The 19,302-nt window shown below is 39.7% G+C and overlaps 1 protein-coding gene across 1 annotated transcript in view; it reads left to right on the plus strand.

Moving 5' to 3' along the window:
* JADE3 (jade family PHD finger 3) overlaps positions 1–19,302 on the plus strand; it is a 64,160-nt gene that overhangs the window by 24,010 nt on the left and 20,848 nt on the right. Inside the window, exons 4-6 of the mRNA XM_066579478.1 lie at positions 12,099–12,256; positions 17,715–17,905; positions 18,447–18,658. Of these exons, the coding sequence (XP_066435575.1) occupies positions 12,099–12,256; positions 17,715–17,905; positions 18,447–18,658 (561 nt within the window). The remainder of the gene's footprint in view (positions 1–12,098; positions 12,257–17,714; positions 17,906–18,446; positions 18,659–19,302) is intronic.

Here is a 19,302-nt window from a genome sequence, read left to right on the forward strand (position 1 = left end):
TCTTAAAGGGAACATGCCATCAGGTTTTCATACTGCAATCTAAGCTAATGTTATAGTAGTGCTGATACTGCACTAGTGTTCTCCTGGACCTGCGCTGACTTCTTGAGCTTTAATGCGCTTATGCTCTGTAGGCCATTAGTTTATCACGTGACCCCGCAGTCCGGCAGCTTCATTCTTCTCCCCTTATCTGCAGCTATATTCCACCTAATGTTAGTAAACAACCTGCTGCAGGTGTTCAGCGGGCAGCTTATTTACATTTGGTGGAATATAGCTGCAGATATCAAGGGGGAGCATGAAGCTGCCGGACTACAAGTCACACGCTAAACTAATGGCCAACAGAGCGCAGACGCAATTAGCTAAAGAAGTCAGCGCAGTCCAGGTGATCGATAGTATGCAGGCGCCGCCATCCCTTGTCACCACACTTGCACGAGATTTACTGAGACTGAAGAAAATTTACATACCTGTTCATTAAATCCGGGAGGCGTGCCTGCCCAGGGAGTAGAGAAAATCCGCCTCATTAGCATACCTGGTAGGAAAACTTCAGATGAGGATTCTAAAGGTATCAGTGCACCTACTAGTACATTATCTGCCACTATTGCATTGTATAAACCTGGTGGCAGGTTCCCTTCAACTGAGTTCCTTTTGAGTACTTACGAATAAATTGGGAACTGAATGTTGTCATACTTCTTGTCAAAGGGGCGTTCCTACACAGTCTGATTTTTGTCTAAGTTCCCCCATTGAATTTAATGTAGATGACTCTATAATGTAGAAACCTCATGCAAAAACTTTCATTGTGGTAGCGCAAACATGGTCTTCCACCCAACCAGCTATAGGAACGTCTCCAAATCTACTGCCTGACCATATCTGTTGATCAGATTTTTTTTCCCGTCTTTTTGAACAACTTTGCAAAAAATATTAGCTGCCTGTGAAAAACCATAATGAATCCTAAAGAATGTACATTGAGTGATGCATGTCTGCTGCCCAGTGTGCTGACATAACCACATTAGTGGCATTTTTTTTTTACCATTGGGGTGCCTATTTTTCGGCAAAAGCAAACTATTATATTATTTGGATACTGTTTTGTTTTTAACTTTCTTATGCAAGGCTGGGTTCACACAGGGCAGATTTGCTGCGGTTTTTCCATTGCGATTTTGCCGCAGAAGAAATGCTTCTGCGGCAAAACCGCTTCAAAGGTTAATTTTGGCTTGCGGATTCTCTTGCGGAAAAACCCGCAAGCGGTTTCTGCTGCAGCGTTTTTACTTTTTGCTGCGTATTTTGGTGCGAATTTTGCTGCGTCCATAGAGGTCTATGGACGAAAAAGCGCTGCGGAAAAGACAGAAGAATGGACATGCTGCATCTCTGAAAACCGCGCCGCAGTTGCATTTCCGCACTGCGGCTGTGCAGAAAAAATTGCCTGTGAGAACAGCTTTTTTGCAAAACTCATTTGTGCTGCATTGCACTGCAAACGCAGCGGTTTTGCCGCAGTGCGGATATGCAACAGCAATCCGCGGCAAAACCGCAGCAAATCCGCCCTGTGTGAACCCAGGCTAAAAGAAAACTGCTTAAAAAAGCTTTTTCAATGGGCTCTCTGCTGTAAATGGCTTCTAATCTCATCTCTGCGGAATCCCTATCAGATTTTTCCACGTGGATTTGGCCTCAGAATCCTTGCACACAATTTACCAACTATCTGCATGCAGGGTTAGCTCTTTTCAACGGGTAAATCCTAGTGTGGATTTCCAGATGCTAATTCCATGTTAAAAGAAGGGGGGTGGGGAGGGGGGAGATCCATGCTGTGGTAACTACGCTGATGATTCCCGTTCACGTGAATGGGACACTTAAATCTGCTGTGTGAACTACCACCCCCTTTTTTGTGTATGTTTTTATTTATTTTTCCACCACGGTCATTGACGGGACCCCATTTTAATAACACTTGTATCTCAGCTGATTAACATATGCATTGCGGATTTATTCATTAATATTGAAGTCACCCTGGACCACAGCCCTTTTACTGTGGGACAAGATTTTGCATTCATATAGGCCTCTAATAAAAGAACGGATCCATTTAACAGCAACTTGTGAGGTTTTAAGGAAAGGAGTTAAAAATATATATTTTTTCCCACTCTGCATTGGGTGAAAAGACCAACAACTGCATTTTACATTTTCATTATATAGCTCATTAAAAATGTGTGTTCTTACTATACAAGAGGCACATACATGGCAGTTACACATAACTGAGTTCCTCTGCGGGTGACAAAAATGTAAATATGGAAGATGGAAAATAAGCAATAAAATTCATGGCAGCAGTCCAGTGAAAACTTGGAATCTTTATTCACTCATGCACCATTTTAGCTCCAAACAGCTTTTATAAAGTTGTATAAAACATACAAGCCTCGTGTGGCGCAGAGTGTTAAGGCAGCAGAATACAGTCCTAAGCTCTCACGACCCGAAGGTTGCAGGTTCAATCCGACTCAAGGTTGACTCAGCCTTCCATCCTTCCGAGGTTGGTAAAATAAGGGATAAAGATGACTTGAGAAGCCTATTGAAGAGAGTTTTATATGACTTTAAAAAAAAATTATGACTTTAAAAAAATCCAAATTGGTAGCAGGTAGCTCTTGGACACCATTGATGGGCACAAAATTAACATCGCTTCCCCCACGAAAATTTCAAGGTAACCCAGAACATTTCCACAGAACCTTTTACTTCAAGAAGTGAAAAAAACTCATCAGCAGGTGTAATTATTCCAGTTGCCAGAAAGAAGAGCGAACATGTTATTCCAGGCTGTTTGTGGTAAAGCAACCTCATGAAAGTTATCGAACTACACTCTTTGTATAAAAATGAATAATCAAGCACTTAGGAGTAGTTGTTTTGCTGCAAAACTCGGCATGCAGTTACATCTCAGGCAGATATGTTAATGATTAGAATTGTGGTGTGATTAGATGAACGGTTTTGCCACCTGAGGCCTTAAAAGTGCTTCTACCGCTGTCTGTTAAAAAGTTCTCAGAGGCAACTTGTGTGTAGTGGACCTCGGTGACCGGCTCAAGATGTCCTCAACAGACCACCAGTAGAGAGGATCGTTTGATCATCCGACAAGCAGCTCCAACTATTTTGTTTTCCTCCATCTAGAAACCATTTCCAGGTGCTTGGCTGAAGGACATTTGATCTCACTGCGCCATTACATGTACTGTCTTTGACACCCACCGTCACCTCCATTTGCGGTAGTGTCGTGAATGACGAAATCGGACTGCTACAAAGTGGAACCAGATTGTCTTCAGCAATGAATTCAAGTTTAGTTTGGTCACTGATTACAACTGTGTTTGTGTCTAGAGACCTCGGGGTGAGCGCCTTTATCCTGCCTTTGCTGTTGAGCGGCACACAATCCCCGTTGCTGGTATGCTGGTCTGGGGGGCCATCCCATATGACAGTCCATTACTCCTAGGAGTGGTACAAGGAACAATGACAGCTCAGCGATTTGGTGGCTTCCAAGTGGCATTTTCCAGCAGGCCATACACAAAACAGGAATGCCTGCACAACATTCTAACACTTCGGTGGCCTGCCTGGTCACCAGATTTATCGCCAATAGAACGCGTATGGGACCCTCTGGGATGCGAACTTTGACGGCCTATGAGTTTGCACAATCTAGAGGCTCAGTCATAGCAAATGTGAACCGATATGCTGCAGGATACTGTACAGATCCTGTCTGCCTACATGCCTGTCAGTATTGCATCCAAGCTAGAGGTGGTACAACAGGGTCCTAGAGTCTCTATGCCCACCTGTATCACATCTTGCATCCAAGCTAGAGGCGGTACAACAGGGTCCTAGAGTCTCTATGCCCACCTGTATCACATCTTGCATCCAAGCTAGAGGCCATACAACAGGGTCCTAGAGTCTGCATTCAAGTGTTCAGTTTCCTGCAATAAATGATCAATTAAATTTATATATACAGTTCCAATACATTCTGATAACTCTTTCTAGGAGTTTGATGTTTTGTTTTTGTTTGTTTTTTTTGATCGTGTATAATCTAAAAATTTTAGAGAGCCTATATAAAATGTAAAAATTGAGTCTCTGTAATCTAGAACCCACTTTATAAAGAAAAATGTACAAATGTTCCCTGCTTATGAAAGATGCATATTATTGCATTCCAAAGATTTCTAGATTTGCAATAATGCCAACCGCAGGATGAATTTGGCACTTTCCATGCACATTGCTTCCTTTTTGAGATTTAATCCGTCCTGAGAATATTTTACAAAAGTCGTGGTTGACATTGTCTCAGCCCTAAGGAAACAAGGAGTAGTGGACCCGTATCTGCATGACTTTCTACTGGTTGTTGAATCCAAGTTCGTGGTGTTGGAAAATCTTTCTATTTCCTTGTAGTTGCTGAAGGATCTGTGTTGGTTCATAAAATAAATTGGGGATTCATTCAAGCAAAACAGAGAAAGTTCCTCTAGTTTCTTTAAAGAGCCTTTTATACAGGCAAGAAAGTCTAGTGGAATGTTTGTTTAACCGATAATCGGGCCATGTAAATATGCCAATGATCAGCTGATCAACGAGCAAGTGCTTTTTCGTCATCTGATCTTGACTTTTATGAATGTTCACTCGTTAGCTGCATCTTCCTGTGTAAACGGGGAGATGAATACCCAACCAGTGATTTCTGTATGGGACAGTGATGGAAAATCTTTTCCATGAATGGCAGTAAGCGAGTGCTGATCAACTTGCTTTATCAGTTGGCACTCGGTACAACAAGCCAGTTGTTGGTCCTTATAACAAAACTCAGACTGGATAATTTAATCTGAGATTCAGGGGTTCCGTAAATAAAAATGTTGCACTATAAGGGAAGTCATGAGTTTGTTGGCTCTTCTCACTGCGTGCTTTGAGATGCCAACTAGGAGGGCTGGGTAGCTTATTTTCAAAACGCCTTTCTTTGTTGCTCCTGTTTACAAGAGTTTAAAGGCCCATTTACAGGTAACGAATATCGCTCAAAATTCGCTCAAAAGCCATCGTTTAAGCGATAATCATTGTGTGTTAATGCTCTCATCTTTCACTCTTCGGCTGAACGATGATTTTAGGGAGAGCAATAACCTCCATTGTTCAGCTGGAGAGAAGATAACACAGACCGCATGCTGTGTTTGCTGTCCATGGTGCTGTATTCTCCACAGGAGTGCTGATTACATTGTATTCAGCTTGCAGCCCTGCGGCAGAACAAAGGAGCTGAATCCAGAGAACAGACTACCTGCTGCTACAACCCCCCCCACCCCCCGTTTATCTTTTTTTTACTATGATGATCTAAATACCCAATAAAAGAAATTGAAGACTTTATGTCACTGTAGTTACTTAGAAGACCATAGTAGGAGGTGGTGGGAGGAGTTTTATTGTCTTTGTACCTGCCCCTACAAAGGCCAAGAATCAACCTCCAATCACTACCGACATGCTAACTATACCTGGTGAGATTAGTTTTTGGGTGGGAAAGGGGGGGGGGGGGGGGTTGTCTTTGCGAGGTGGAAGAGGCTCTCCCTCTCCCCAGAAGGTCTTCCACCTATTTTTGTGGGGACCTTCTGTGTGGCACTATTTTGGAGAGCAGTATCTGTGTGGCACTACGGGGGTACTTTTGTTACTAGTGTGGATGTGCTACAAAGAACAAATTGCTCATGAGTTTTTTTTATCCATGGCTGGATAATTCCTCCAAGTGGAAAACATTGTTTGATTTTTGGCACACCACAGGTGGGTTTTTGGCAGCTCTTTGTTAAGCTAATAGAGTGGAATAAACCATTTAGCAGTCGTGATAAGAAGGCTGGGTAAGTTTTTGGAAGATGTTGTGCAGTCTGGCTGAATTCAAGAGGTTCAGCTCGAGAGTTAAAGGGCATGTGTCATCAGAAAATGACTTGCTATATAAATCACATTTTTGTGTTCAACATATTTTTTAAAGAATTTTTTCCATTTTTTTTGTCACAATCTTTTTTTTTTTTAATTCCTAAAATTCTACATTTTTTACACTGACCACAGAGCCTAATAATAGTCTAATACTTCCTGATCTGTGCAGAAAGCTTTGCAGCAGTTATTTCACTAAGATTAGAGGCAGAATTACACTGAAATATTAACACCTATATGTAGATAACACGGGGTTCTCCGTCCCTGCAAAATGGCCTCTGCACAGATCATGCCTAGAACAGTCTCCCATACAAGTCAATGGGTCCCATCCTGTCCATCGTGTGAATGGCCCATGAAGCAGCATATCTTCTAATTGCTCTTAATGCTATTAAATGTAACCCGAGAAAGATGGCAACCCCCATAGTCATGTACAGACAACAGAATAAACAATTCTACACTCTGAAAATAAAAACGCCTTTAAAAAACTGAAAATACTTCACTAACAGGTTTTATTTAATACGAACATATTTTGGTGATCTACTACCTTTAAAGTGAGATTAGATGAGCAAATATCAGGCCAGATTTTGGGACATTTGCACCAAATGTGGAGTAGGGAACACTGGCCATGGCTACATCTCCAGCATTTGTTTGGGGAGCCGCAAAAACATTTAGCTAGGATATCTGGTAATTGAGTCCTACATCTAGAACAGCCATGTGAACACTTCAAAATCTGAAGGAGAAAAAACGTCAGAGGGAAAGAATAAGGTACCGTGGTCCATCTCACAAGAAGATCTAAAGGGTTTAGCAGGTCCACTACTGGTGAGCAATTTCACATATGGTTTGGAAATCTAATGACTAGATTGGATGGAGAAACATAACATTGTTTCAACCATCTAATAGATTGCTGGACATTGTAAGAAACCAGTAAAATCTAACAATTCTTTGCAAAGTAAAAGTATATGGCCTCCTGTCAACGGGCGAAATGTCACTGTGTCATCTGCGGTGGTAATCCGGCCGCGGTCAACACAGTGAACGCTTTCCACAGGCTAACTATGGAAAGCACAGCCCGACGTCCACGAGCGGAGAATCATAGTGAGAATCCTGCTACAATTTGCCGTGATTCTCCGCAGTGAGCCTGTAAATTAGATAGGCTCACCGCTGAGACCTGTCAGTCCTCCTCCCTGCAGCGGAATATCGCTAGCGATATTCCGTCATGGCCCTGGACAGGGGGCCTAAGGAGGACCAAGTGCAACCTATATTTAAGGAGCGGAGATAGAATGGAGGAGGGAAACTCGTGGCCTACAATGAGGTCACCAACTTGAATTTCACATAAAGTACTCCAGAAAACCAAAAGGCCCCCCAAATTGACTATCCATGATATAACTTGAATTTAGAGCAGGCTGCAGTGTGTGACCTGTATATACTTGCAGCTTTCACCTCAATCTGTGTTAAGGAGGATGGGGTGGGCCGCAGGGGACAAGCCGGCAGCCCTTCGGGAGAGGAGTGGGATCTGTCATCCTTTTCTTGTCCATCTAAGGGCCCTTTAACACAAGACTATTGTCGAGCGAAGAAGCAGCTGGCAGTTGTCCCCAGCGATAATCGCTCGCCCCGAGCAAACTATGTCGCAGACTGCTCATTCGCTCAGGCAGTCAGTGAATGAGAAGGACTGAATGATCTGCGTTTTAAACCAAACTATTTGTGAACTAGCTAACAATAATTTTTGTGCTTCCGCGACATGAACGATAAGTTAACAAATGATCATTTAATCATCGGCCATGTTTACACTGAATGATTATTCATTTCCCCTCGTTTTAACTGTTTTTTGAACGATAATCCTTGTGTAAAAGGGCCTTAAAATGAGGTGTTCCTAATCTAATCTGTGCCTATTGAGGTCATTAACTGACTCCTTGACTCAGGCGTTGACTGAACACTCACCACGGATACGTAGATATGTGCATGCATCAGTGTATACATTTTACAGCATCCCTCAAGAGAAGGATTTTGACAGTCAGTACAGTCAGACTTAAAAATGCATGTTATAGGATATGAGTTATTATATTCCATGCCATGAAGATTACCGTGTTGAAGGTATTACTGAGGATTACCTCATGAATAGCATTCCCTTGGCACTCTATTAACAACACCACTAAAGAACAGGATTTACATAGCAAAGAATTAGTTTCACAAATCTAACTGCCATATGATATTTCATGAGAAAGATAACCGGTATCTTACGGCATAATGGCTCAAATACTTGGAGATTAATGTAACTCAAAATACTCAGACAAGAAATGACGTCTGGCAGTGTAACTCCTGATTTATCTGTTCAATCTACTTGCCGCTGGACTTTACACACGACTGTAATGTTGGAATTCTTGATTGATATATTTTGGAACATCCTAAAACCAATAAATATTTTGTTAAACCAAATCCTCAGACCAGCGATTTGTTACCTGTCAGTTTATTATACAGATATGTTTAATATCATTACGGATTTACTAAACGATACACATTCAGTTCACTGCTGAATAATCTCCTGCAGGGCAGTTCATCCTTCCAAGTGTCGGATATGGCCTGATGGAAATGTCTTGCCAGGTCTGGGATATTTGCCAGGAGCAGCTGCTACATTATGTCTCAATAGATCTCTAGACACCTTGTGTCCTAATTCAGAATTAAGTCAAAAAAGGTTTTCGTTTTTTTTTCCCCCCAAGCCGATCTTGCATTACATTTGTAGATGATCGTTGCAGCTTTAAAATCTTCCCCTTGCTGTTACTTTATGTAAGCTTAAGGCCTAATGCATACGGATGGATTTGAATTGCGTAATCCGGAGCGAGGGACCGCCTTCGGATTTCGCAACAAACACCGCCCATAGCAAAATGATTCTTTATGCACATGAGCGGAAACCAATTGCAATTTCCGCTCGTGGATAAAAAATTGCAGCATGCTCCATTTTCCTGCAGTGTCGGCACGGACGGCTTCTATTGAAGTCAATGGAAGCCGTCCGACCCGCGGCATTGTGGATGGGCTGTAGATTCCATGCGAAAAGGAGTTTAAAAAAAACCCAAAACTGTACTGCACATGTCCGGTGAGCCGTGCGAACCATCCGCAGTACTGATGAAGATTTAAGTTATTTGGTTATTTTGGAATACGCTATTTACTATAGAATTCTACAAATATTTGCCTTCAATAAAATGAGCATTGCTCTTTTAGATTTACAGGATTATGCAAGTAACATTAACAAAAATAAGACGCAAGATATATTACATACTCTGGCATCTGGATAAGGACTAGATATTGATTAGGTGCCATGGTTTGTGTTTTTGCAGAATCCGCAATAGATATGATATCATTAATTATCGAGTAGCAGATCGCAGTAGAGTATGGGTAAAAGAAACCTTGCATAAGAAGTCATGAAATCGGTGTGAACAGATCTTAACTTTCGTTATTTATTGTACGAAGGCTTAGCAGTTTCTCCTTGTCGGTAGGAGCTGGAGTTTTAGAGAAGGATGGAATTTTTTTTTTCCCTATTGACTGAATTATTTTTACATTTGTTTATTTAGCAAAGCTGCTTATTTTTTAGGTTGCATTATCTTGTATTTAATTTTCTGACTTGAGTATCTGTGTATTATCAATATGATCACACAAGGAAAAAATCCTCAGCGCTCCGTGAACTTTAAGTGTAAGAATAATATTGAGGGTCTTACTTGTTTGGGGGTGCCGGTTCCGTGGCACCCCCCTTATCCAGGAGAACTTCTAAGTTGCAGGGAGATGCAAGGAGACGCTTCTTTAATACACTTCTTTTATTGTGACGCGTTTCGGCTTATTCTTAAGCCTTTTTCAAGCATACATGTTATGTCACCACATACCTATATTTATAGTGAGTGAACAAGGAAGGGGCAGGGAAATCAGTAGTGTACTGCCCCCTTTCTGGGCGTTCACTTACAATAGTCCATATAGCATCTTATAGTTTAAAGTCCAAAATGACTTTATTCACTCTTAGCCAATATTTCACTATGTAGTGAGTAATATACTGTGCTTTCGCGCAAAATTTTACCATCCTTGATTTCCTTTTGCTCTTAAAAGGGGAGGGAGGAGGGAGTGTGATGACGTCACTGAACATTCCCATATACCACCGCGCTCCCACGTAGTGTAGGGTCGCCAGTCCCAGGGGGCACGCTTGATGAAGTGCGCGATGGCGTGTGGGGCGGGTCTAGACGTCCCGATAGTCACGTGACGCCGCGCAACTACGGGATGACGTCTTTGTTTTCTAGCGTCTATAGCGTGATGTGGGTGGAGGCTCCTTTGTCATGTGATATCTATCACATGACTGGATGGAATCATAGGGTTACATAATAGTGTCATGAGACGTCAATGGATTATTATGTTATCTCTGTTAGCCGATATATAGAGCCTCCATTTTTTCATTATAGTTTGTAAGATACCTGCTTGTTAGAATAAACATATAAATAACATGCTTATGGAACTAGTTTTTTGTATGTATTTATTAATTTAATTATCCTGAATTTGCTATTATGCATAAATCCTAATTTCTATGTTACTATATGAATTTGAATGAGATATGCAATAGTGTTATTGGCTAAGGAGATTAGGTCATATAAACTTTATAAAAATTCACATATACATTAAAGATAATCAATAAATTTATCAGCCATATTTTTATTATAAAATTATCAGCATAAAATTTTTTTATTTAAAATTATCAAAAATTGTATAATTTAATAAACTTTTTCTAGTGTTTCATTGAGGCCTGACGGGTATAATGTATTAAATTTGTAGATATAAAACACCTCCCTTGTTCTTAATTTTGAATATTCTCCAGGTGCGAGCCTCTCTAAAGGGGTAATTAATAATTTTGAAGGGTCTGAATTGTGGAAATAACGCAAAATGCTTTGAGACACTGTGTTTGAGAAATTTCCTTTTGATGTTATACCTATGTTGGTTCAACCTGCAACGCAGTGATTTTGTTGTTCGTCCTATGTATTGTAATGGACAGCGGCACTCTATCAAATATGAGGTTTTCGGAACCACAGTTTAAGAATTGTTTTATTTGGAAAGGTGGAATATCTGGTCCTAATGGAACTGTTTTTTTTTTTGTTGCTGATATTATCGCAACATTTACAGCCCATTCTCCCACATTCATACGACCCCAATGTTTGTAAAGGGGTAGTCTCTTTCATAATCTGTGGAAGCACTAATGATCGGGGTCGGAAAGGGGCCAATATGTTACCGAATGTCTTGTTTTTACGAAACGTTAATGTTGGTTTTGAAGGAAGATCTGTTATTAAATGAGGGTCATTTTTCAGCATATTCCAATTTTTGTTTGATGGATTTTAATTCCTTATGTTTATTGTTGTATTTCGTAATAAAGCGTAATTCTCTTTTGTTAAGTATTTTTGAACTTGATTGTATTTTCATCCTCCCTAATTCCCGTTTTTCTTCTTTAGCTTTAGTGTAGGAGTTTTGAATGAGTGTGTCTGGATATTTTTTTATCCCTGAATTTATTATACAATATCCTAGCTTGCTTTTCAAAAGTTTCTATAGATGAACAATTACGCCTTATTCTTTTAAATTGTCCGTACGGGACATTTATTTTCCATGTCTTGGCATGGTTGCTTCTAAAATCAAGAAGATTATTGGCGTCTACTTGCCTAAAGTGTGTTTTGTGTTTGAATTATACCTTTTTCGATATTTAATGTCCAAATCCAAGAATGTAATGTTAGTTGGGCTATGGTTGCCTGTGAATTTCAAATTCCACGAGTTTATATTTAGTTGTTGTATGAATTTGTTAACCTTCTCTGTAGTGCCTTCCCATATAAAGATCACATCATCAATAAATCGTTTATAGAAACGAATGTGGGGATCATTAATTGATTCTTCAAATGCCCCCATATACAGGTTGGCGAAACAGGGGGCACATTTTGTGCCCATAGCTGTTCCGCGGGTCTGAAGGTAATATTGTTTTTCATATTTAAAATAAATTTTAAACCTTCCAAGATAAACGGTTTCTGGTTATCGGGCATGAGTTTATCGATTTTTAAGAAATGGGCCACTGCTTCTATACCTTTCTGATGTGGGATGTTGGAATATAATGCACATACGTCTAGTGCTACCCAAATATACCCAAAACATTTGTTTATTTAGCAAAGCTGCTGACTTTTTAGGTTGTAGTATCTTGTATTTAATTTTCTGACATGAGTATCTTTGTGTATTATCAGGTATTCAGGAAAGACCTAATCAGTGCCATGAAGATTCCAGACTCCCAACATGTCAGTATGGAGGACTACTATCACTTTGCTGACACGTGGAAACAGGAGTGGGAAAAGGGTGTCCAAGTACCTGCTAATCCAGATTCCATCCCACAGCCTTCTCTCAGGTAGAAATACAATAATTTGCAGTAAAGTAATTTGTTTCATAAGCCTTCTTCAGCAGACCTTCGACACACCTTTCTGTCTGATGCTTTGGATTCTGGGTTACATATGTAAAAACAGAACGGTCACAAAATATTCCATTGCACAAATGAAGAAAAAAATGCAGTCTAATAAATTTACTGAAATTTTAATATAATGCACCTCACTGCTTAATGTTGATATAATATACCACCACTGAATGTAAAGCTCACACAGAACAGGAAAGTACACTGCTCTTCACCATCAGTAGAAAACACTCACAAACGGCATCCTCAGGTGTACTGATAGTATAATTCTGCTAGTTCCAGGATGGTACAACTCCCTCAAGATGTAGGAACTCAGGTAGGTACCGTGTTTCCCAGAAAATAAGACAGTGTCTTATATTAATCTTTGTTCAAAAAGGTTTAACGTTTTTACATGTATAGCTGCCTGGACATTATTTAAATTGCCTTTTTAAATTAACTGTTAGCAGGGATTAATTTAAGTACAAGTAGGGCTTGTATTTCAAGCGTCCTCAAAAAGCCTAAAAAATCATTTTGCATCCTCAAAAATTCGGGAAAATCATTCTATGTCTTATTTTCAGGGTATGTCTTATTTTCAGGGAAACAGGATATAGATTATATATATAATATATATATACTTTTTTTTTTTAACTTCATCTTTATTTCCATCTAGCAGTTTAGGATGAGCTCTGTTCGTTCTACCAAAAAAGACATTACAGTTTTAGATTAACAGAGCTCATTGTACTTTTAAACAGCTGTGGCTCAGATTCTTTCAGGGCTAATGACAAGCTTTAAAAGGACACCAAAAGCATGCCAGTAGCTCTTTGAAAACCCGAGCTACAGCCATTTGAAGTGGGGTCGGGAATACTAAATTTTCTCCCCCTTCCTCAGAGAGTGTGACATATTTTAATTAAAAAAAATAAAAACTTGTTATTTGTATAGCGCCAAATTATTCCGCAACGCTTTGAGGTAATTATTTATTATCCCCCACCAAGCTGGGTTCTCATTTTACCGACCTCGGAAGGATGGAAGGCTGAGTCAACCTTGAGCCGTCTACCTGAATCATGCAGGGATTGAACTTGCAACCTTCAGGTCGTAGGCGAGAGCTTACACTCTGCACCACCATATTTTTGTTCATGTCATCACCCACACATCACTCAGAGAGCATATTTGCTGTCTGATTGTCAGATATGGTGTTTTCCCCAAAAAGAGTAACATAATGAGGACTTGCTTATCTAATCGCTCCTCTATACAGTTTAACCCCTCAGATGCTGCAATCATGGCTGACCTTCGCCTCTTAACCATTTTTACAGAAAGAAAATTTCAAACCTTTTCCTCCTTACGCACTGCTGTTAGGTATTTGAAAAAGTAAAAAGAACAAAAACTACATATAATTGGTATCCCCACATCCAATAACAAACCATGCTGAAAAATATTACATTATTTTTTCCAGCATGGTAAAGTCTATATAAAAAAAAAAAAAAACCCACCAAAATAGACATTTTCTTTTCATCTTACTTCACCAAGCCAGGAATAAAAAAAATTAATTAAAAAGTCATATATACCTCAAAATGATATGATTTAAAGTTTTCCTATAAAGCAAGTCCTCAGTCGACTGAAAAAAAAACCCCTGCTCTAGTCCTGAAATCTAATGCAACACTAGAAGTCTTTTGTTAAGAAAAAAAAAGGTTTTATATTGTGAAAAAGTGATAAAACATCTACGAATTTAAGTGTCATAATCGTAATGACTGGTAGAATAAAGGCAATATAATATTTGTAACGTAAAACGGTAAAAAAAGTTGTGAAATTGCTTTTTCCATCGCCCCCAGAAGAACGTTATTCAGTAAATTACATGAACCCAAAAAATTGCTTCTTATAAAAACTAGAACTCTTACAAAAAACAATCTGTCACACAGCTACACTCATGAAAAGATGAAAAAGTTATGATCGCTAAACACAAAAGGGGATATGATTTACTGACTCTTAAAGGGGTTGTCCCGAGGCAGCAAGTGGGTCTATACACTTCTGTATGGCCATAATAATGCACTTTGTAATGTACATTGTGCATTAATTATGAGCCATACAGAAGTTATAAAAAGTTTTTTACTTACCTGCTCCGTTGCTAGCGTCCTCGTTCCCATGGAGCCCGACTAATTTTCGCCCTCCGATGGCCAAATTAGCCGCGCTTGCGCAGTCCGGGTCTTCTGCAGTCTTCTATGGAGCCGCTCGTGCCAGAGAGCGGCTCCGTGTAGCTCCGCCCCGTCACGTGCCGATTCCAGCCAATCAGGAGGCTGGAATCGGCAATGGACCGCACAGAAGAGCTGCGGTCCACGAAGACAGAGGATCCCGGCGGCCATCTTCAGCGGTAAGTATTGAAGTCACCGGAGCGCGGGGATTAAGGTAAGCGCTCCGGTAAACTTTCTTTACTTCCCTGCATCGGGGTTGTCTCGCGCCGAACGGGGGGGGGGGGTTGAAAAAAAAAAAAACCCGTTTCGGCGCGGGACAACCCCTTTAAGGCTAAAATTAGTTATGTCATGAAGGAGTTAAAATACACTTAAGGCGACTGAATTCTGCCCAAATATATTTACATAAATTCAAAATCTACAATTTATATAAGGGAGATTTTCAGGAGGGATTTTTCAATTTTAATGTGACTGTTTTGGGTTAATTACGATGTCTAAATAATCCCTTAGTAATGCTACACTATTTTAAGTTCTCCTTCCACTCGTTGAATGGTTGGCAAGCAGTACCAACAATCTGTTTCTGGCGGAGGAGTTGGAAATATTATATAATGGTACATTTTTTCTCCAAGGTCTGAAATCTCAAGAAGTTGACCTTGCTATGGGCACCACCGTTGATGCTCATTTTTAATGTGTCTCTAGCAAAGGCAAATGTTAAAGTCCTCCTGAGATGGTAAATGGTTCCTTTTGGTATCTCTGATTGCATAAAGTTGTTCGTTTGGTATCTCTGAATTGTGTTTTGGAGACTTGCTGTAGAGGATTTCATGTGCCACATTTGGATGTCTCTTTCCAAGGTCAAGAGATTATAGATTTGTGTATCTAATTTTATTTTGTTATTACTTCTTGCAACTTGGAGATCCTATTAGAGCTCTCTTATTACCGAATACCAAAGATTCCTTCCCATATCCACTCCCTTATTTCTGTCAATTATTTTCTGTTTGGCAACCAAAATTATGTTCATTTTCTTGGAAGTCCTCTTCCTTCTCCTTTTCTTGAGATGCATTTTGTAATACCAGCCTGATGAAGAGACCTAAGTAGTCTCAAAAGCTTGCTGCAACATTATTTCTTGTAGTTATCAAAAGATATCACATCTACAAGATGTAGTTTTTCTTACTGAGAGCAATAACATTTTGTTCTACTGGTTGACATGGTACAAACCTTTTTCTTTTTAGGATCATACGAAAGAATGCTGGAGCCTGGCATACAGCTTTTAATTATTGAGGCTCTTGAATACCCTTTTGTACAGAGAAATGTTTAAAAGTAAAGAGAATGAGGGCAATGGAATTTGTCAGGAGGGAACAGAGGAAGAATAGTCCTCCCCTCTCTCCCTCCCTTTCTTCTTCTTTTGAACACCTCGCTCTTGCCAGTTATTTTATTTGATGGTTATATTCCTCCTATATAGGACCAGGATGTAATGATGATCGTTCATGTTGACTTTTCCCATTAATCATTTTTTATTTGAGGTTATATTTTTTTTTCACTTATAATAGGAATATGTTTTTCTATATTATTACTTTTGTCTATTTTAAATAGGTATACTTGCCCTTTTTGTTTTTTAACCCCCCCCCCCCTTTCCACCCCTTGACGTACCATTACATCAAGGGAACTACATAATTCCTGCAAATTAACATACCATAATAATGTATAATGGTGACTGCTCGGGCACAGGAACTGTGCCCATATGATCAAGACAGGACCTTGGCTGTGAATGACAGCCAGTGACCAACTGCAATGGCCAGGATCGGAGATCAAATCCTGGTAGAGGAACCCATCAGCTGCCACTGTCAAAGTCCATATGCCATTTTTACTGAACAGTATAAGAAATGGATGAAAAACAATGGCAGTGTTGTGGGTTTTATGTTCATCCTGCCTCACAAAAAAGTAATAAACAAAAAATGAAAAATTGTCCCTGAAAACAGTGCCAATAAAAATTACTCCTCACTCTCTGAGAGGTAATCCCTTACACAACTTTATTGACTGAAAAATGAAGTTATGGATCAAAGAATATAGAAAAATAAAAACCTGCTTTTTAAAGTATTTATGGTATAAAAGTTGTAAAACACCTTCATTATCACCATAACCATACTGACCCATAAAAATAACATTAACACACTATGATCATTGACTTTTGATCTGCTGGGAATCTGTTAAAGTGACCCTTCAGTTTTGGGACAGAGTTCTGTTCTGGGACCCGAGGGGGATGGAGTACATTGTCTGCAGTTCTCTGCTGCCGCTCCAATCTGCTGGGTTCAGATTCCGTTTTCGCCCTTCCAAGATAGCTGCAGCAATTTTCTAACTACCGAATGCACACTGTACTGCTCTGATTGGCCAGTGCTGATCATGTGAGTAACTCTGGCTAATCTGAGAGCAGATATAATGCATTGGTAGTCTTAACACTACCAGTGCAATGTGGTGTTTAGGTAGTTTGAAGATTGCATTGAGCATCTCTGATGGCCAAAAAAATAACCCAGAGCCAGTGGATCAGAGGGACAGAGAACGGCAGGCAATATACAGCCCCCCTCACCCTCCTTTCCGAGGAGAATTTTCTCTGCAAATCTCACTTTAAGGTACCCTTTTTACAGGATGACTGTTGGCTAAGTAATCCTTGAAAGAGTGCATTCAATTGATAGTTGTTCAATGTCAATATGGCCACTGACCTAGTGTAAGTTGTTAGTTTTGTTTCAACTTGCCATAAAAATTCTCTGGTTGATCAAGTCATCTTGTGTTAAGTCTCAGTTGTGAACAAATTTGAATGGAGATCCCCTCTATGAATCATATCCCATTGAACAACTAATAAACAATCGGTGCTCTGTTGTTTGTACGTATCAATGACTTTTCTGAGCGACTGTTTCTAAACTATAGTTGCTCTTTTGAAAGGTACCTTAACTCAAATCCACTTTGACTCTAAGCTGCTGCACTTTCCCTTCCCCATGTTTTACATTGCTTGTTAGCTGCTATGTGTAAATAGAAGTTCACTCAGACATTAGTTCATGGAAATTCACGTGTTACCCTTGTACTCTGAGCCTAAAAGGGCCAATGATCTTGCTATTAAAATAATGTAACAATTTTTTTCACTTCAGTATAGCCACAACTGGAGGGGTCCACACTGGCTTATGGTGTAAATTGCTTACTGGTTTGCATAACTTTTTATCATTTTGTGTTTTTGTTTTTTTTTTATTTAGGGTCATTGCTGAAAAAGTGAAGGAGGTGCTATATTCCCGTCCACGAAAGTACATCCATTGTTCAGGCCAAGAACCCACAGAGCCTGGTTATATCAACATTCTAGAACTGGCAGAGAGCATGTGTCGTTATGATCTTGATGATGTGGACCTTTTTTGGCTTCAAGAATGCAACCTTGAGTTAGCAGATATGGGTAATTAACAGACATATTAATTAATTAATGGGTCCTCCTTTTTTTTTTTTTTAAGAAGCGGATGTCTAACATGGTGGATCAAAGTCTAAGATTCATTTTTGACAGAATGAAATATCTCCATTGTTTCAGCATTCCTTGTCACTGCGATAGTTGGTTACATTTTTGGCCAAAATTCAGATTTCATAGTTATAGTTACAGATTCACATGCTTTAATATTACTACACTGTCCCCAGCAATTAGCTCATCTCCAAAGATCATGCTCATACAGGGCATACCTGCAGGCCACTGTTGGGCCTCCTGCTCTTATGGCAACCCATCAGCATCCTGCAGTTGTGGTGGCCACTGTGGTGACTTTGGAAGCCACTTGCCTGTCAACTGTTGTCGTAGGTCTTAGCAAATGTAGGCCATTGTGTGCTTAGATAGAAGTCTGTTACCATAATTTTTCAGTTTTGATATATGCTGTACATACTTTAGTAATGTGCTCTTCAAATTTTCTTCTGAGAGGGTTTCATGCAGTTTCTACGTGTTCTTCTTCTGGTAGGATGTGCTCCTTTGGATGAGAGCACTATGGAGAAAACATTAGAAGTTCTTGAACGTCGGTGCCATGAAAACATGAGTCACGCCATAGAGACAGAAGAAGGCCTAGGCATTGAGTATGATGAAGATGTCATTTGTGATGTGTGTCGTTCTCCCGACAGTGAGGAAGGCAATGATATGGTGTTCTGTGACAGATGCAACATTTGTGTTCACCAGGTAGGGTTCATGGTTTACATTGAGTATTTTGTGATGTACAAATAATTGCATTATTATTAAATGGTTTCAGGCAAACCAATTGAAATCTAGTTCCAACACCAAGGAAAATATAGCTTATAGCTTGGGTTTTGTACACTCAAAGCGTTCTCAGCTAATGAAACTTTGGTACCAGTTGTCTTGCCAAACTATGAATATTATGGTTTTTGTATTACTTGTAAATGTTTCATTGTGCATTTATGAAGCGATTGTTCTGTGTAAAATAAAATTATAAAACTAATAATGTATAGGTTCATATATAAGGCTATATTCACACTGAATTCAGTAGGTATACTTGACTTATCTATTGAGAAATGCATTTAAGTGGAACCTGTCAACTCCTAACAGCCCCATAAACTAAGTTATAGTGTTGTTAGTAGAAGTGACAGGGAAACTGGGTGATGTATTTTTTTTTATACTCTCCTATTTCTTGGTTCCAGCACCGTCAAATGGCAACGTGACTCTTCTCAAATTGCCGTGTGTGTGCAGTCCCATAGAAGTCTATCTGGCAGATATTAAAAGACTGCCCTTGCCTCTGCCAGGCATGTTTTGTCATTAAGATAAAATCTATATTCTTAATTTATTTTTTTTGGTTCGTTGGATTCTGT

Source organism: Eleutherodactylus coqui, chromosome 1 (assembly GCF_035609145.1).
Source record: "Eleutherodactylus coqui strain aEleCoq1 chromosome 1, aEleCoq1.hap1, whole genome shotgun sequence".
Classification (NCBI taxonomy): domain Eukaryota; kingdom Metazoa; phylum Chordata; class Amphibia; order Anura; family Eleutherodactylidae; genus Eleutherodactylus; species Eleutherodactylus coqui.